We start from the raw sequence: 21,015 nt of genomic DNA on the forward strand, positions 1-21,015 counted from the left end.
TGTTGCTACGTTCGCACGTCCGAATCCTTCCTCGGGCATGGATGTGTGTGATGCCCTTAGGTTAGTTAGGTTTAAGTAGTTCTAAGTCTAGGGAACAGATGACCTCAGATGTTAAGTCCCATAGTGCTTAGATCCATTTGAATCATTTGTGGCACACGAAGGGTCCGTGCTACTACATGCTGTGTTTGGCCAGCCTCCAGTTGCCCTAGTATTCTACCCCTCATCATCAATATGTGTTCTTTGAGCCATTTTCAACATACAGTCACCATTAGCATGTCTGAAAAAGTCTGCTCACTTACTCGCTGCACCGTACTCTGACATGCACCAACAAACCTGTGCGTATGTGGACTGCTGCCAGCGCCACCGTGCGACGACCGTAGGTCAAATGCACCGCATGGTCATACCCCGAGGTGATTGAATCCCGCAAACCACCCACCAGAGCGTTGTTTCACCATGTTGTATCAGCATTATCCTTAATTTATGATCATGTGTTACTTCGCTGCGCAAAACGTGAGGGTGAAAGTGACTTTTTCATGATATGTTACTGCCAGGAAACAAAGCGTGATGAAATTTGGAGCTTACATAGAAAGAACTGCTACAATACAGTACAATATAGTACAGTGCAGATGGCAACCGAAAGAAATACGCAATGACACAAACAGAAATGACAGGTGCATTCAGAGAAATTAATTACAGTAAAGCCACCGTGATTTATGATGGGCCTTTGGACATACCAACAGGCCGGAAATGATTCTTAATTGGATGTTCAACCACAACGGATGGCAATGGATGTCCTGCAATGTGAGCCATTACTGGTCACATGGTTAGTAAGGAGTTATTGTGGTAGGGCGTTCCATTCACGCGTAAGGCCTGGTTGGCAACCTCTAGGTGGTCGTTGGTGGGTGTGGACGTGGTGCAACACGACCCGTCAACGCACCCCCATGTGCTCGATGGAATTTAAGTCTGGGGGGATGGGGGGCGGGGGGGGAGGGGTGAAGGGGCGTTTGCCGAATAACGTATAGTTGAAGAAGCTCCTCCGTCTGCTCTGTTCGATGCGTCGCTCACCGTCGTGCCAAAAATGAATTCAGGGCCGAGTGCACACTTGAAAAGACGCAAATGGGGAAAGGGTACAGTGTCATAATGACGTTGACCGGTGAGTATAGCGTGTTTAAAATTTGGTGAGTACACCCTTACAAAATTTGTCGGTGCAGTGCACGGTACACGGCCACATGCACCAACGGCCATCCAGTTGTCGTCGACGACACTGGTGGAGGAGTGGAACGACGTTCCGCAAGAACTCCTTGGCAGCCTCTGAACGTTGCAGAGCATGCATTGTCGTCCGTGGTAATCGCACACTTTATTAAGAACGATGTTCCAACTTTTACTGATGTAATGTCCAGCGTGTCATCAGGTATCACGGAAACTTCACTATATGTTCATCCTGACATGCAAGTGAAAGAAGACTTCAGCGTAACTATTGTCTTTGGATAACACTCTCATTTCTGTTCGTCTCCTTGCGTTTTTGTCTCACTAAGCTTTTGTAATATACTGTACCATTTCCTTCTATATATGATCCAAGTTCTATCGAGCTTTGTTACTAGCCAGTGACACATTATGTGAAAGCTGGTTTCACCGTTAAATTTTGCACGGCAGTGAACTCTGGTAGGCCAAAACATTAGGACCACCTGCTTTACAGATTCATTGTCCGTCTTTGGAACGAAATACATCACTGATTTCGTGATTTAGGACAGATTCTTTGTCCGTCTTTGGAACGAAATACATCATTGATTCCGTGTATCAGGATCCCATAGTTTGTTGGTAGGTTTGTGGAGGTATGTTGTATTAGATATCTATGACAGGTCCTGCAATATGCGTAAATAATAGGCCGCTGATTTGCGTACGTGGTGGTGGCACCCGAAAGAGACACAGGTGGGATCCACAGGGTTTACATCAGGTGAATTTGCTCGCCTCGGCATTAGCATGAATTCACTTTAACCACCGTAGCATAGTTCTGGCTCCGAGACAAGGAAAATTATACTGCTGAAAGATTATATCGCCGTTGGAGAAGGCATCAAGTATGAAGGAATGCAGGTGGTTCACAGCTGTCAGTGTTTCTTCGATTACTGCCACAGTTCCCGTGCAAGGGCAGGAGAATGTCTCCCATACCATAACACTGCTCCCACCAGCATGTGTCTGCGGCAGGCTGCACCTCGATGATGGCGTTTGTGGAGACGATCATCGACCTAGTGTAGCAAAAATGTGATTCACCCGAGGAGCCGCCACGTTTCCCTTGATCGATGGTCGAATCTCAATGGTTCCGTGCCCAGTGCAATCGTAATTAACAATGTCGTTGCGTTAGCATGTGAATACAGAGACGGTCTGCTTCCGAGCTCCATGTTCGACAATGTACCAGGAACGGTGTGCTCCGAAGTACCTGTGCGTGCACGATCATTGTGCTCTTTCGGCAGAGATGTCACAGATCACACTCTATCCTACTTTACAGAGCAGACAAGCCTCCGAACCCCACGTTCTGTGAAGAGTCATGGACGTCCAACCGTTACGCACCAAGCGGTAGTGTCACTGTCCTCCTAACTGTTTCCGTAGATGCTAATGACAGTAGTAGAACGTGAACATTAGACCAGTTTCGTCGTTTTGGAGATACACGTTCACACGCCCTGCATAATAATAATCTACCCTGGTCAAGTTCACTTATCTCAATGGATTTCCCCATTTGCTGCCCATATCTTCGCTAGGGTGTTACCCTGCCCCTGTCTGCTCCGCTTACATGCTTTTGTTACCGCGTCACGTGTCCGCAACGCCACCAGGCGGCATCCAACGCGGCGGTAGGCAGTGGTCATAATGTTTTGGCTTATCAGTGTATATTATTACATCTTGCATAATATTAGATCGTAGAATAATTACTTTATGCTCCTATTCGCGTCAACAGGGGCCGCGTCTCCCGACTTGTACATGTTCACCGTTACAGCGGATCACGCAGTAAAATTGCGTCTTTTCTGCTGGTGCCTGAGCCCAGCGCGGCTCGTGTTCGTGCCGTTTATTGCTTGACATCCCGTCTTTACGGTACTGTCGCCTCGTTTCTTATTCGATTTACTGGCGTCACTAAGTTTCTGGTTTGCTTGCCTGTGAGTGGTAGCAGCGGCGCTTATCGATAAGTGCACTGTCGTACTATCTCTGGAGCGACCGCTAGTATTTCCGGGTCGTCCTCTGTCGGAGTTCTGTTGGGACAGAGCGCCAGTGAGGTGCGGACAGCCAGTACTCACCGACCGCTGGCGACACGCATGTACTCTCCGACGGAAGGAGACTGGAGCTGGAACGACCACTGGTTGTTCGTTCGGTCGGTCATCTCTTCAGGCGACGTGTATTTGGTCTTTTGACCGTTTCTGGGCCGATTCCCGCTCACGCTGCGGTGAGGTACGCATAGCTGATTGTCGCTGTTGCTACTGGAGATGCCTGGACGCGGGAGGGGACGCAAAGCTGCTGCCTTGGCGGAGTTGCTGCTCACGATAGCAGGGACCTCCGGCAAGAAGAAGAGGAAGACTGCAGCGCAGTGCTTTCGCTGCCAAAAGCTTGGCCACGTCGCCAAGCACTGCAGCGGCGCAGTTGCGTGCTTGAAGTGTGCGCAAGCACACGACACACGCGACTGCAAAAAGCAGAAGGACACCCCCTGTACCTGCGCCAACTGCGGCGGCGCACATGCGGCCAACGCCCGTTCCTGCGCCTACAGAAGAAACTGGCGCGGGCCGGAGAAGAAGACGCAGAAGCAACTGACCACCACACACGAAGAGGTGGTCACTCGTACGGAAGACGTCGTCACCAGGCGCCTTAACGACGCCGTATAAGAAGCCATGTCCGCCTTCAAATCCGCCATGGCGGAAGAGAGGGCGGCCATGCTGGCGGAACTGGGCGAGGCTCGGCGTCAGATTGCTGTGCTGACGCAGGAGCTTCGCTCAGCCAAAGAAGTCTCCGCCCCAACAGAGGACACCGCCACCCAGACGACTCCTCCACGGGAGAAGGAGTTTGCGACGGTGGCCACGCAGACCGACGAGCCTGCCGAAGGGGAGGCGACACAGCACAAGAGCAAGGACACCGAAGCAGCTGCACAAGAAGAAGAGTGGGAAGAAGTCCCATTCCTCCCGCTTCCAGACATGTACAGCGCAAGCGCTGTAGCGAAGAAGATCGCTGACTCGCTTCGCGATGGTACATACCCCCATCACGACAACCCTTATCCTTTCGTTCCACCTAACCATCCTAAACCTCCACTCCCACATCGCCCACTTGGGTATCCAGAAGGCCTTCTTGGTCTTTCTAGGGAGGATTTCAATCTGATTGACTCCTACCCTATCTTCACAGAGTGGCAAATGCGCTGTATCATCATCGCTCTGGTCAACAGAGAATATGATAAAGCAGGATACATTACGCACAGTATCCCAACCGAGGGAGAGCTCTCAGCAACAAGCAAGAAGAAGAAGAAAAATCGTCATATCGACAAATTCAAGAAATAGGTCACCGGCACTCCTTGCCAGTACAGATCCAACCAACAGTACAGACAGAAGGCTCTACAAGATTCCCAGGGGAGTGAAGGCCAACAGGCCACAAACTTCCACTCGAACCTCCTCACAGTGAGGAAGTCATAAAAGGAGCAGCAGCACCGTTTCTGGGTCTCGTCAGTTGGTTATATTGGCGGACGTGGGTCGGTTCCTTCCTTGTGCAGAGATGTCTGGTGGCCAATGGGCAAGTGTTTCTCTGCATGGTTCGATCCGAGCCAATGTGCCTGGGTCGCCGTGTCTCCGAGTTCCGAACAGACATCAGGGGAGTCGGGATGGAGCTGCAGTGAGGTCCGGACAGCCATGACTCGCCCGACCGTTGCCGACACACATAACTTGAGCGGGGACGACCTTGGTTGGTCGTTCAGTCAGTTGTACCATCGGACGACCGCTTATGGAAACTCTGTGTGTGTCGACTTGTGATTCCTCCTTGTTGTTCCACAGTGACTGGTTTTAGGATTGTTGGAGTTCTTGGTGTAAGTGTTTATTTGGAACTGTGTGTAGCTTCTTTGATTTCCACTGAGCGGTTATGAATGCTGTCTACATACTGGAGTAGGCACTCGATCGGTTGTGACAGAGCAGCGAGGAAGTCTCCGCGGCGTGAGGTCAGGCTGGGGCCGCTGGCGGCGTGCGCATGCGGGCGGATTTGTGAGCCACTAGCTGTGAGAGCTGCAAAGTTCGTCGCTCACTGAACCTGGATACTGGAGTAATCAGTTAACTTGTTACGAAACTTCAACTGCTGTGACATGTCTTTGTTCATTGCCAGTTGTTCGTTCCTGGGCCGTTCCTGCAAGCAGCAACGTATGGTGTGCTGGAGTCGGCAAAATTTTGCAGCCGCCTTCCTGTATGGTGTTTAACTATCGAAATGATTGCAACTTATTGTTGAGTTGCACCAGCGGTATCTTCTGCCTTGCGGCCGTTAATGTTGAGGTTACCTGCCCTTGTCAAATGGCTCTGAGCACTATGGGACTCAACTTCTGAGGTCATTAGTCCCCTAGAACTTAGAACTAGTTAAACCTAACCAACCTAAGAACATCACAAACATCCATGCCCGAGGCAGGATTCGAACCTGCGACCGTAGCGGTCTTGCGGTTCCAGACTGCAGCGCCTTTAACCGCACGGCCACTTCGGCCGGCCCTGCCCTTGTCGTTAGCACAGTTGTCTGGCAGTGTGTTTTCCTTGCTGTGTTAATACTGTCTGGGATGGCCTGTAGTTCGACCGCCTTGGTGGTGTTAATTTTTTTTTTTTGAGTGATTATTGTGGCTTGACTGTATTCAGACGCCATTTGTCAAGACATAGTGCTGCTGGTATCTTTGTCTTCGCTGATATTTTCAGTTGTTGTGCCGTTGGTCGGGTGGAAGGAAATCGATTAGGTTGTTGGTTGGTTCTTAAGCTGTGCCTAGGTCGTGTTGCGATACGATTATTTAGTATTGTGCTTGACTTTCTGTCTCACGTAAACTTGTGTCGGAGTTTCCTCCCCAGGCCGACCCTTGGAGCACTTCTGAGCACCACTGTTCTGTTAGTTTTAGATTGTGATTTCGTTTCAAGTACTGTGTGAGGCCTTCAGCCACCTATTAATTTAGTTTGTTTTAATTTCAAAATAAGACCTTCAGCTGTTTTAAGTTAAAACTTTGAAGATTTTTGTTTGAACTATTTTTTTTTAAAAAAAAGAGAAAATAAGGGGAATTTTGCTCTACTGGAAATCTTTGTTATCGAGGCTTTAAGTCTTCAGTTGTTCTATTTTTAGTATGTGGCCCTCAGCCGAGCTTTGATGTCAAATATTTTTAAGATAAGGCCTTCAGCCATCTTAAATTAAAACTGAAAATTCACTTGTTTAAAACCTTTTAAATTTTCTTCTCTATTGGAAATTCTTGTTACCCAGGCCTTAAGCCTCAGTTCTTCTATGTCTAGTGTGTGGCCTTCAGCCGAGTATTTACGTAAAAAAATTTTTTGAAGTAAGGCCTTCAGCCGCATGTATTCCTTAAAGCAATTTTTAATAACTTGTGTTTGGGCTTTCAGCCGTATTATTTTTGAATCCTTTTAAGGGCATGTGTGATTAAGTGTTTTTAGAAAAATAAAGTTTGTGTGTTTTTTGCAACTAACAGTAACTGATCTTGGCCACTTTCCACAACCATAACCTGATCCGCTCTGTCCTGCGATCCCAGATTTCAGTGCCAAAAGTTCACTCCTTTCCAGTGCCACCTGTGATCTTGGGTCCAGCAGATAAGGGTACCGGTACAGTATCAATATGACAAGGGTGCTTCATCAAGGAAATTTTGAGCACTCAGTGATTAAGTTTTCTTTTTCTTTACGCCAAATGTGTGGGTTTGAGAGCTGTGTGCTGAGCGAGAGGTGGGGCTGTACCTGTGTGCCAGGCACGCTGGGGGCGGCGGCGAGCCTGGTGGGCGTGGCGTCGCTGTCGTGCCAGCAGCAGTTCTGGGCGGTGCTGGTGCTGACGGCGGGCCAGGCGGTCACCGACCTCGCCTTCACGGGCGGCTACGTGCTCTCCTTCCTCGACCTGGCGCCCCGGCTCGCCGGCACCCTCACCGGCGCCGCCAACGCGCTCGGCAACCTGCCCGGCGTGCTCGCACCCACCATGGTCGGCTACCTCACCACCAACGTGAGTACCCGGCTGCCGCCGTCCACAACTCTGCCGCTGATCGTACCTCCGTCCCAGTTACCAGCCACATCACACCAGAGATGAAAAGCCTAATAGTTTCCTATCCTATCCTGTCGAGTAACTTGGCTCTTTCTCCATGGTTGTATTTTATTTTTAATTGTACTAATTTAAATTGTAATGTATCGTTACAGAAAAACACAAGGAATACAATAAACGAAGACAGATCCTTTTCACAAATTACAGGGCGTATCAAAAAGAATCATCCAATTTGGCGAGTCTGTATTGGTGGAACTAATAAACATATACAATGAATTTTGTTTTTTGCTGAACGACAAACTCAAAAAGCTTTTTTTATATACCTTTTCATAGGTATTCAATATGTCCTCCTTGAGATGCACGGCATATGTCAATGCGGTATTCAAATTGATCCCACACTGCAGCGAGCATGTCTTGAGTTACAGCTTCTACAGCTGCTCTTATGCGATGTTATGCGAATATTACGAATTCGACATGGTTGCAGCCTTCCTCCACTGCTGATCAATACATGTGCATCTACGAAAAGGACCGGTAATGGAAAGTAAGCCGAGTGAAGAACGTTTCTACCGTCACCAATGCACATTTCGCGCGGGGACCACGAAGTTAAGAGAAATTATGGCTCGTACAAAGGTGTATAGACAGCCGTTTTCCCCCACTATATTTGTGAGTACAATTCATTCATTGTCGTTGGTAACGGAGGCGCACAAACAGAGTTTTTTTATAAACCCCCATGATATTTACTCACATACAGGCAGGCCTGGTGACCTTTGAGGTCAGTAATGTAAGGCTGAATCATTTGGTCCAGTGCGACCAGTCCATTGTTCACTTAAGGTAAATGAAGTCGTTCGAATGAGTCTCCAACTGTGGAAAAAGAAAGTTATGAAGCATATCGAGATATGTGCTTCCTGTAACAGTGCTCTCGGCATACACCTTTCCCCGTGAAACTTCACAAAACACATTAAATTTCGGAGAGTCCCTCTCATGTTGTACAACTTCATGTGGTTGTTCCGTACCCCATAGTCTCACATTATGACGGTTCACCTTTCCATTTAAATCGAATGTTGCCTCGTCACTAAACACTAAGCGTGGAACAAAACTGCCATCCTCCAACTTGCCAAGAACGAAATTGCAGAACTCGACACGTTGTATTTCGCCTCCACGATTCACTTGCAGTAGCTGAATTTTGTATGGTTTCATGTGTAAAGGGCGACGTAACACATGCCAGACGGACATCGGGGGCACGCTGAGTTGTCGAGCTGCACGGCGAACGGATCTCTGCAGGCTGCTTGTGAAACTATGGCGGATGCGTTCGACGTCTGTGTCAGCCACTCGGGGATGGCCCGCCTTTACACAAACAATCTCTTTCTAGGAATTGTTCGTGCGCGTCATCTAATGCTCTGTGCTGTAGGAGGATCCACACCATACCTAGTACGAAAGTCACGCTGAACAGTTACTACTGAGCTGCACTGCGCAAAACGTACAACACAAAACTCTTTCTGTTGCCCGGACACTATTTTTACTAGAACTGAAATAGGTGCACACTACTGCTGCCTAGCGGGACCCATGTAACTCTAGAATTTTCTCTTTCCAACAGTAAGTGGTTCATCCACATATCTAAAATAACGTAATAGTTATGATTTTTTTTAAACCGGATGATTCTTTTTGATACACCCTGTATTTGAAGGCCTTCGATAAAGTAAATAAACCATTATTGTAGGAGATATTAAGAAGAAGAGCTAGACTGTTGTACTAATACATCTTATACACGTAGTTACGAAAGGTCTCTAACAATATAACAATGTAAATAAGTGGGGATAATGAGAGAATAACAGAAAATATTAGGAGTTCGACATGGCTGCAGCCTTTCTACACTGCTCATCAATACATGTGCATCTACGAAAATGACCGGTAATGGAAAGTAAGCTGAGTGAAGAACGTTTCTTCTGTCATCAATGTACATTTCGCGTAGGGTCTACGAAGATAAGAGAAATTATGGCTCGTACAGAGGTGTATAGACAGCCGTTTTACCTCACTCTATTTGCGAGTATAATAGGAAAGGAAATGACTATTTCCGAGTGGAATAGGAAAAACAATAACTCTTCGGCATGCATCACTCCTCGGCTTGTGGAATATATATGTAGATGTCGATATGTCGAATTATGTCGCTTAGAGGGATTGCAAGCTGTTGGCTTCGTAGATTACACTACGGACTTACGGACTAACTTTCGCGAGTGCTCAAAAGAATAAGTGTATTTTTTATGGCAAGAAACCTGCAGACAGCTATACTAAGGTTTCGTGGCTTATTGGCACATCATCAGGTGCATATATAAACAACAAGGAATAAATAACTGACAGTGACTGAATCCCTATACATCAAAGAAATACCAGAGCCACAAGCACTTAGTTATGAGAATAGGTAAAAACACAAGAGTTCTTACAAACAATCAAAAATAGTAAACATCATGGAGAAGAATGTAGAAGGACCAACATCGTTCCTTAAGGTGGATAGTTAATGAATTAAAAATTGGCCGAAGGAAAACATTTTCACATCTAAACACCGACAAATAAACAATGATAGTGATCGAACACCTATTTACGAGAACAAAACCATAGCCATAACCGAGTAATTATGAGAATAGATAAAAACACAAGTGTGCTCACATCTACACTGGTACTTCGTAATCCACCGTACGGTACGTGGCGGGAGTTATCATGTACCACTACTAGTCATTTCTACTCCACTCGCAAATAGAGCGAGGGAAAAACGATTGTCTGTATGCCTCCGATTGAACCCTAATTTCTCGTATCTTTTCTTCATGGTCCTTACGCGCAATGTATGTTGACGGCAGTAGAAGCGTTTGGCACTCATCTTCATATGCCGGTACTCTAAATTTTCTCAGTAGTACCTCTCGAAAAGAAGGTCGCGTTCCCTCCAGGGATTCCCATTTCTACTCATGAAGCATCTCCGTAACACTTACGTGTTGTTCAAACCTACTGGTAACAAAATGGTTCAAATGACTCTGAGCACTATGGAACTCAACATCTGAGGTCAACAGTCTCCTAGAACTACTTAGACCTAACTAACCTAAGGACATCACACACATCCATGCCCGAGGCAGGATTCGAACCTGCGATCGTAGCGGTCGCTCGGTTCCAGACTGAAGCGCCTAGAACCGCTCGGCCACACCGGTACTGGTAACAAACACTAAACAATGGTATGCCGGCCGTTGTGGCCGAGCGGTTCTAGGCGCTTCAGTCCGGAACCGTGCTGCTGCTACGGTCGCGGGTTCCAATCCCGCCTCGGGCATGGATGTGTGTGCTGTCCTTAGGTTAGTTAGGTTTAAGTAGTTCTAAGTCTAGGGGACTGATGACCTCAGATGTTAAGTCCCATAGTGCTCAGTGCCAAACCATAGTATACAACATGACGGAGAATGTGGAAGGCTCAACCGTCACAGCAAAACCATTACGTCCGTAGAACGCATAGTCAATGTATGTAAAGACATGTGTGCCATGTAACAAGGACGCTCCTATAATCAACGTGCAAAAGCGAGATGCTGACCCAAAAGCGAAACACCGTCGAGGCGAGATGCAGAAGGCTTACCAGCAAATCAGCACAACACAGAGCCAGCCAGATGAGCTGCAGCAGCCACCGGCTGCATTGCACACGCAGACAAAGGTGGTTAAGCAAAGTGGACGGCGCAGAAGAATTTTGAAAAGTAGGTGGATTGATAATAGACGATGAGAGGAATATACGTAAATACATCCAGTATGTAACCGAGGACGTAGGTTGAAAGTGCTACTCTGAGATTAAAAGGTTGACACAGCAGAGGTATTTGTGGTGGGCTTTATCAAACCAGTAAAAAAAACTGATGATTAAAAAAAAGGTACCTTAAGGGCAAGTGACTTTCTCATAATGGTATATGTTGTCTCCTAAATGTTTGGAAATAACTTCTACTCCAACATCTACCTGAGATCCTTCGTGCCGCCCTTATACACGTTCAGTATTCCCTATTAGTTTTGGTTAGCACTGATACGAGTCCCAAACATCTGAGCAATATTATAGGTGCGGCACACAACTGATATGCAGGCAGTCTCCTCTGTAGATTGACGGCATTCTTGGCTGTAGACATCAGCCACTGTCAAGCTTGGGAACTTCTTCAGTAAGTAAAAGCCCCGTTAGTAACTACTAGTAGGTCACAGTTTTGTGGTTACGGGTGATCTGTGTACGATTATGATGTGGAAACACCTGACAAGGCAATTAGAGACGGAAGAAGATGAAATGAAAACTGGGATGTGGTAGAGATTGAGGAGGAGGTTTGCCATGTCCTTCCAAAGGAACTACCGTGTCATTCTGATTAAGTTATTTGAGAAGCTCATATATTTGATCAAAAGTATTCGAACACTATCAACACCCCCAAAACATACCTTTTTCATATTAGGTGCAATGTGCTGCCATCTACGGCCAGGTACTCCATATCAGCGACCTCAGCAGAAGGGGGCGCTCCACTGAACTCACGGACCTCGAACGTGGTCAGGTGATTCTGTGTCACTTGTGTCATACGTCCGTACGCGAGATTTACACACTCCTAGGTCAACTGTTTCCGATGTGATAGTGAAGTGGAAACGTGAAAGGACACGTACAGCACAAAAGTGTACAGGCCGACCTCATCTGTTGACTGACAGAGACCGCCGACAGTTGAAGAGGGTCGCAACGTGTAATAGGCAGACATCTATCCAGACCGTCACACAGGAATTCCAGACTGCGTCAAGATCCATTGCGAGTACTAAGACAATTAGGCGGGAGTTGAGAAAACTTGGATTTCATGATCGAGTGGCTGCTCATAAGCCACACATCACGCCGGTAAATACCAAACGACGCCTCGCTTGGCCTAAGGAGCGTAAACATTGGATGATTGAACAGTGGAAAAAGGTTGTGTGGAGTGACGAATCACGGCACAAAATGTGACGATCCGATGGCAGGGTGTGGGTATGGCGAATGCCCGGTGAATGTGATCTGCCATCGAGTGTAGTGCCAACAATAAAATTCGGAGGCGGTGGTGTTATGGTGTGGTCGTATTTTTCACGGAGGGGGCTTGCACTCCTTGTTGTTTCGCGTGCCACTGTCGCAGCACAGGTCTACATTGATGTTTTAAGCACCTTTTTGCTTCCCACTGTTGAAGAACAATTTGGGGATGGTGATTGCATCTCAACACGATCGAGCACCTGTTAATAATGGACGGCCTGTAATGGACTGGCTTGCACAGAGTCCTGACCTGAATCCTACAGAACATCTTTGGGATGTTTTGAAACCTCGATTTCGTGCCGGGCCTCACCGACCAACATCGATAGCTCTCCTCAGTGCAGCACTCCGTGAAGAATGGGCTGCTATTCCCCAAGAAACCTTCCAGCACCTGATTGAATGTATGCCTGCCTGAGTGGAAGCTGTCATCAAGGCTAAGGGTGGGCCAGCGCCATAGTTAATTCCAGCATTACCAATGGATGGCGCGACGAACTTTTAAGTTATTTCCAGCCAGGTGTCCGGATACATTTTATCCAACTTTTGAACCTTTCTTTTATTTACGTCATTGCTTCTTATATGTTCACATTTAAACGTACAGGTAACCTCCTAACCGTACTTCATTCTTGGTTTTCCATTCTTATGAATCAACCATATTTGGTGCACACACCACTGCGAAGAAGTACAGTGGGAGTAAGTACCACTTAGCTCCCATAGGGAAGGGGTAAAAAGGCTTTCGTAACGGCGATACCTAGGCTGCCTGTGCGACTGGTATGTTGAGCGAAAGAGTTCATTGTAGGGAGTATAAATGCAGACAGTCGTGGCTGAGCAGAAAGAGGAGGGAGGATGAGATGGAGAGACATAGGTGGCAAGTAGGAGACAGACAAAGAGAGAGGAGGGAGAAGGATAAGGACAAGGATGTGGACCTACACTTAACAAGTTAGACACCGTCAGGATCATACTCAGATCTGATGATGTGCCATACGGTGAGCTTCTGTGACAAAAATTGTATGTGTGTGACAGGTACTTTTGTGTCGCACAGGGTACGCGCGAGGAGTGGACTGTGGTGCTGTACGTGACGGCGGCGTTCTACGTGGTGGGCGCAGCCGTGTACCTGGTGCTGGGCAGCTCAGAACAGCAGCCGTGGGCGCCGGGCGACGCCAAGAGCCCGCCCGACATCGAGATGGAGCCTCTGCAGCTGCCGGAGAAGGCGCCCCACCCCCGCACTGACGTCAACAGCAACGGCATCCCGCAGCAGCCCACCACCACCAAGCTGCTGTGAGCGGATTCTTCAACCGGCACCGTTCGTCGTCTTGCGTCAGATAGTATTCCGCCCACGATGTTGAATACATCCATTAAAACCTGAAAAAATGTACGAGAATTGGTAAAATGGGACACACTGTGATTTGTGGTATTCCTGGAACTCTAAACTAGAGAGCGTTTCCGTCCTACCACAAAGAGGGACTGTCTTCGTCGAGCGTGTGGAGTGACGTGTCAGGACTGTAGAGATCTGTTCGTGATAATTTTAATAAAGTGATTGCTATGCGTTAAAACTGAAGTTTGCATTTAAAAGTGCGTCACGAGCAGTAGTAAACAGAACTGAAGTTTTGACCTGGAAGATTTTATTGCAGGAAACATAGGCTTTCCTGACTTTATAACTGGAGGTTGTAGTGTAGGAGTACCCATCTTCCTTACGTTACAGTGCTCAAAAGGATGAGCTTACCAGTTGAGAGAAGAAGAACTAGGACAGGAGGGTGCAGCAGTACAGCTTGTAGTGCTGACCAAACATTCACAATAAAACATGCACATTGTGGCATCAATGAACTCTGCAAATATTTCTTATAACTATTATTTTGTAGCGTAATAAACGTTTGCTATTCTTTCCTCTATCATTTACATTGTGTTTGTTGTAACTTCCCTCACATGCTTTGTGGTTCATTAGTAGGTACAGGACCGAGAAACAGAAGCGGTTCGTGGGCAGAGAATTCAGATATTAATTTATTCTACATCTGAGTAAACCTTGTTAGTTGTCGATGCAGCGTCGTTGCTAACAGTAAATCTGAGCGTTGAAATGCATACAGATGCAAAGGTTTAGAATTCCGTCTTCAACATAATGACTATCCCGTAGGTGGCGAGCCCTACGCAATGTATGCCTATAAATCTTTTGAAGCGGCAAACACACACAATATGGCTCTGTGCGTCGACGTTTGAACTTAAGTATTTCCGCCAGTGGTTGCTTGCATATAAATCGCAACGGCGAAATCGTTCGTGGCAGCGTCCTCATCCCGAAGTGGCCGCTGTAGAAAACGCGGTGGCGTGACTGTCGGCGTGCGTATTTGAAAAGTGCGGTCGACCGGATGGCGGCAAATACCGCAACGTTATTGAAAGGTCAGCATGTCTCCACTCTGTGCAGTAATGAACTGTGTTTGTTTCCTAAGATTCCTTCCTGTTTGTAAGAGTCAAGGAACCAGGACAAAAAAAAAAAAATGGCTCCGAGCACTGTGGGACTTAACATCTGAGCTCATCGGTCCCTAGAACTTAGAACTACTTAAACCGAACTAACCTAAGGGCATCACAAACATCCATGCCCAAGGCAGGATTCGAGCCTGCGACCGTAACAGTCGCGCGGTTCCGGACTGACGCGCTTACAGCCGCTCGGCCACCGCGGCCGGCTCCGACGCCAGTTCTCGAGTACACTGACGTGGATCATTGTTTAAACTATCTCCGTCAAACCCTGAAGGTTTTCCTGAACGAGAAGAGTCGCGAATGTCAAAACAATACTCCTTAGAACCAGAAAACAATTTTCTTGCCGTGCTCTGTCCAAAGGCATTATTCCCACACACGGCGCAAATATATTTGGCTGCGTCTGCTGCTGTCATCCCTCTATTGAACTCAGACTATTCTTCCGTTTGAGTTCAATAGAGAGATCTCCACTTGTTTTCTAGCGTCCACAGCTAGCATGACAATATGTAAACTCAAATTACAACACTGAACTCCAAAAACGAAAATCTGACAATCGATAACTAACCGGAACACCCAGATGTAAAATAAAAACGCTACGAACCTATACACCAATCTAGTATTCCATTTATTACAGAATTCAGTCAAATTATCAAATAAGGTATATCATGCTATTTCAGTTATTGCAAAATCGAATCTAATTAACAAAAATATTGGTAGCATGATCCTTCTTGCCAGTATGAAGTTGCATTCCCTCTGGTCCGGGTGCTTGCTCTGTTTCGAATGGTAAGAGTGCCATATAGCTCTTGTATCATGAGGCTGGCTATCTCACAGCTATTGTAAGGGGTCCTTGATGTAATGGATACTGGCACTGGGACAGACATAGCCATCGAAATGCACCACACGTGTTCCATCGCGGACAGATCTGGCGATCTTGCTGGACAGAACAGTACCTCAATGCTACTCAGACAGTTCATAGTGAGATGTTGAAACATGTACGTTTTTAATGACGTAACCGACAGTTGCCTGCAACATGTCTGTTAGAATAGGGACCGGCATGCGAACGTGTATTTTATCTCGTCACTTATGTGCTTTGCCCTGCAGGGAACTTTTCTGACTGCGAGAATGTAAACTGTCAATAAGTTTAAACCAAACGAAAACGGTATGAATTTACGTAACACAAAACTGAATCTGATGAAACAATATCGATATGAAATTGACCCAGGTAATAAAAGAAAACTGTGTTTAATGAATGCTATCTCTGAAATAATAAATTTTCTTACCTATATCAGCGCAATGGTAATGCTCTTCGCACTGCTCTCTGTTAGTACTTTAAATTGTATAGTTAGCATACAGCTATTGTGCAAGGCTGTTGTTTAGCATACATTTTAATTAAATCGAATGAGACTGAGGGCCGGCCGGTATGGCCGTGCGTTTCTAGGCGCTTCATTCTGGAACCACGTGGCCGCTACGGTCGCAGGTTCGAATCCAGCCTCGGGCATGGATGAGTGTGATGCCCTTAGGTTAGTTAGGTTTAAGTAGTTCTAAGTTGTAGGGGACTGTTGACCTCAGAAGTTAAGTCCCATTGTGCTCGGAGCCATTTGAACCATTTTTTTGAAACTGAGGCAATAACTTCTTGAGAAAAATAGTTAATCAGGAGCGATATGGATCTGGGAAATGGAATTGACTTGCGGTAAGTAGCAATATGGCACTAATTTTAAAACTTTTATTTTGACTCCATGAACACCAATAAACTGATGATACATTAACAGGTATCTTTACAAAATCATTGGAGGTGAGTGCTATAAATTGTCTCAATCATCACTTATGAATACACGAATTGCACTGGTAGCAACACAACTTTTTTTACCTTAATTATTTCCAGTATGGTATGTTGCAAATAAAGATCATTACTGCCGGTAACGAGTAAGTATACAGCCTATCCAGATATAACATGCCTTTCCACTTACGAGTCCTCCATATACCCACATGTCTAAGTTTACTCTATATAGTATATCAGTCTGTCTAAAGTTATTGTAAAACATCACCCATAACACCTTAAACCAGCGATCGCCATTGAGCAGCGATGCTACTACACAATTGATGCTATTTTGACCATCTCTGGTTCCATATAAAATTTTTTTTACAAAATTGTACCTTGCAATGTGCTGTGTCTGGACGACCATTCTCCTGTTCAGAGAAGGCGCCTAATACTGTAGCTTGACAGGTAACACACAAGGACGCAGAGTGCCAGCGAAGTACCATTGTGCCATCAGAATTCCCACAGTCATTACCAGTTGTAAACCGAAATTATACGAAATGACTCCCCACATCATTACGTCAGAAATAACACCCTCTATAACACTGAAATAATTGACTCTCTCCTCAGATAGCCGCCACACTCGCCGACAATGATGATCCTGGGTACTGCAGAACACTACACAACGCGATTCATCGGCAGTCTACGCTCCTCCATCACGGCAGCACTCCAAACACATCCGTTTGTATTGTGCTGTTAACGGCAGCCTGCACACGGATCTGTATTTCCCTAGTCTAGCTGCTGCTAGTCTCCGACCAGCTGTGCAGGATGGCACCGAATGTTGCAGGGAGTCCATTACTTGTTCTTGGATGACAGACGCAAAGGAGTTATACTGTGCTTGGAGCACAATATGACAGTCCCTCTTTGTGGTGGTCTGACGAGGTCGACCGATACCTTTACGACAAGCATCCGTTCCCTCAAGTTCCCATGTAGCCCAACATCAGGCCACGGTCACGTCCAAATGACCCATAAATCTGGATACTGTATGATTCAACATGCTGGCCAGATGTAGACCCCTAATGAGGCCCCTTGCATTGTCAGGCACTGATGAGCCTGTCTCACATCAATATGTGACAGCTCCGTGTCCTTCAGTGTCCCTAATGAGGCCCCTGCGTCGTGTCAGGAGCTGATGAGCCTGTCTCATATCATTATGTGGTAACTCTGTATCCTTCAGTGTCCCTAATGAGTCCCCTTGCAAATTGTGTCAGGTGCTGATGAGCCTGTCTCACATCAGTGCATGATATCTCCATGTCCTTCAGTGTCCCTAATGAGTCCCCTTGCAAATTGTGTCAGGTGCTGATGAGCCTGTCTCACATCAGTACGTGGTATCTCCGTGTCCTTCAGTGTCCCTAATGAGTCCCCTTGCAAATTGTGTCAGGTGCTGATGAGCCTGTCTAACATCAGTGCATGGTATCTCCGTGTCCTTCAGTGTCCCTAGTGAGGCCCCTTGCAAATTGTGTCGGGTGCTGATAAGCCTGTCTCATGTCAGTATATGGTAACTCTGTGTCCTTCAGCAGTCACTCCTCACGCCCTTTATATACCCTACACGACCCTGTAACAACAACAAACACGAACAATATTAGTGGATTCAGATGGTCATTCTACCTGTCACAGAGAATTGCAATTCTAATCAATTTCATACCAGCCTTTGGTGTGTACGAAGTTACATTTAGATCCCACCTCGTCTTCTGACTGCTTCACTTATTTTGTCAAGCAGTGTATATCACATTTGACGGAGGGAAGTTCTTAACGTTCTGTTCAAAACATTTTCGCTAATTAGCGTCGTTGTATATTTATTCTGTTCCTTGTTGCAGAAAATTCCCTCGTCAAATTTTCTTGGAATTTTCTTGCCTTTAATAGCACTTGTAGCTCACTTATTCTGTCCCACTGAAAGGTACGTGCATAAGACAGTGGTTGTGGAGATCAAGAAAGATGCTGTGAAGATGCAGATAGCGGGATAAAGGAATACGAATGATTCGTTCATCTTAAATTTGCATATAACCTCAACATTATTGTAGTTCAGGAAACCAGTAGTTGAACTAAATACAGGATGGTTGTAATTAAACTTTCGCACATTGAGAGGGTTCCCGAGAGAAACTAGTGATCGTAGGACAATGAAATTTCAACGAAACTTTTGCAAGGACATGTGAAGAGAAATAGCATTTTAATTTCGACATGATAGGGTCACATTTGTTAACTGCGTGCCATGTTTAAGTTCCAGGCTCAAGTCGTTGCTCGGTTTGACGACCAACTGTCCCACGACAGCCTGGAACCGCATTAGAAACATATCATGTGGGATGTTGGCTACCTTGCTCGAATTGCTCATCTTTAACCTCCGTGTGGTAGTGTCCCGTTAATAAACCCTATCCTTCGGGTAGCGTCATAGCCAAATCTCACAAGGGTTCAAATTCTGTGATCTTGGTGGCGATGCAGTTTGGAACAACAATCCGTTTTCTCGAAATGTGTTACGGAGTAACAGAGTGACCTCACGAGCAATGTGTAGATACCCACGAGGAGCATCAGTACCGTTACTGTTGTTTTTGATAAAACAGCCTTACGAATAAAAGACTCGCTCATCTCGTCCAGACCCACCTCGATTTTCTGCCACCGTTATGCACACTGATCCTCATGTTACAACCCTGCGCCACCACCACAAACGCCTAGCGGCGAGTCATGACCCTCAAAATACTAACAAGTCCTGTAGCGCACAATCTGAACGTCATTCCTGTAAAGTTGGGTACCGATACGGTAAATAGTTTTCCGTTTACACTGGCTCAATTAGCAAAAGTTTAATTTTTACCACCCCGTATTTGAAACGATATTTAGTGATTCCAAGGAGAAAATAGGAAATTATGAAAAACTAGAGCCTGTATGAGGCAGGTGTATGTATGTGGGTTGCGATTTCTTGGTTTACATGTTCATGACAGTGTCAAATGCCTATATAAGTTGGGCTTCCGTAACATTTTCTGTGAGAATTCTTTTCGGTTTGCTCGTACCGTTCCATAGTCAATGGATTTCCAGCCATATGGATGCCTAAACATGGGTTATACAACTCTGAAATCGATAAAATATTGTACGCACGAAGAGAGAAAAAGACATCCGACTGAAACATCTCAAACATGTAGTTGCATAATTAATTACAGCATTGTTGCAGTTTTGGAGGAATTGTCTCCCTGCACAGGTTCTATGAAGATAATTTTGGAACTTCCTACGTTTTACTTTTCGCACAGCTTTAGCCATCATCCGCAGACAACTTTGCTTTCCTCTAATCTCTAATAACCTTATAAACGTCAGCCCATATTACTTCTTGTCTTAATTTATTTCTTTTTTATCGTATACACCAGTTAACCTCAGATCTTGAACGTCGTGTACTATTGTTCTCAGAAACATGAGAAATGGAAGCAAACTATGAATTTATGAATATATCTAACATTGTCAGATTAGGAGAAACCGATCGTAAGCTGATAATCAAATGTAATATTTTAAAAATTTAAAAGCTCACCATAAAATTTTCTGTACATTGCCACAGTCATATTTATCATTAAAATTGTTTTGCCAAGTTCCGGTAGCTTAACTACCCTATTCAGATCTGACAACAGACAAACCAAAAGAAAAATTGACTTTACCAACAAAGTTAAGTAAAAATTGCTATTATGTTGCTTTTAAAAATTTACAAGGAATCGTACCACATGTACGTACTAGTTGTGTTTTCAAAACTGATGCATCTTCTATAACATTCTTATTTTAAATCCTTATGTAAAATCTGTTATCTACATTCTAAAACGAAGATAAGGACAAATAAATTATATAATGGCAAAAAATAAGAGTAAGACATAATGTTTTTAAAAGAAAGATAAGGTCGTTGAACGCAGCACGCTATCTGTGACGGCAATTGAAAAAAAAAAACGTGTACGGCGTCATAAACATTTTTTATATTGAAACGTACATATTACTCTTTTCGTTACATCAGTAACAATAAGCAGAGATTTGACTATGAAAAAGAAGAAGCAAGTAACAAATGTTAGCTTTTGGTTAACAGCGCACAAAAGTAATATGATTATTCAAAATAATTAAATATTCCATATAACTTGTACTTTATATCAAAACTGAAACATAAGATACACGTACAATATTCCATATAACTTGTACTTTATATCAAAACTGAAACATAAGATACACGTACAACACCGTCACAGTGTGCAACTTTTACCCTACTGGCCATTAAAATTGCTACACCTAGAAGAAATGCAGATGATAAACGGGTATTCATTGGACAAATATATTATACTAGAACTGACATGTGATTACATTTTCACAGAGTTTGGGTGCATAAATCCTGAGAAATCAGTACCCAGAACAACCACCTCTGGCCGTAATAACGGCCTTGATACGCCTGGGCATTGAGTCAAACAGAGCTTGGATGGCGTGTACAGGTACAGCTGCTCAACACGATACCACAGTTCATCAAGAGTAGTGATTGGCGTATTGTGACGGGCCA

The 21,015-nt window shown here is 45.3% G+C and overlaps 1 protein-coding gene across 2 annotated transcripts in view; it reads left to right on the forward strand.

Annotated features, from left to right (window-relative positions):
- Window positions 1-14,118, forward strand: part of LOC126188224 (uncharacterized transporter slc-17.2-like) — a 447,637-nt gene extending 433,519 nt beyond the window's left edge. For both annotated transcript variants that reach the window (XM_049929775.1, XM_049929776.1), the window contains 2 exons: window positions 6,941-7,185; window positions 13,281-14,118. In XM_049929775.1, the coding sequence (XP_049785732.1) occupies window positions 6,941-7,185; window positions 13,281-13,520 (485 nt within the window). In that variant the 3' untranslated portion in view covers window positions 13,521-14,118. The remainder of the gene's footprint in view (window positions 1-6,940; window positions 7,186-13,280) is intronic.
- The last annotated feature ends 6,897 nt before the right edge of the window (window positions 14,119-21,015 follow it).

The sequence above is a fragment of the Schistocerca cancellata genome, chromosome 5 (assembly GCF_023864275.1).
Source record: "Schistocerca cancellata isolate TAMUIC-IGC-003103 chromosome 5, iqSchCanc2.1, whole genome shotgun sequence".
NCBI lineage: Eukaryota > Metazoa > Arthropoda > Insecta > Orthoptera > Acrididae > Schistocerca > Schistocerca cancellata.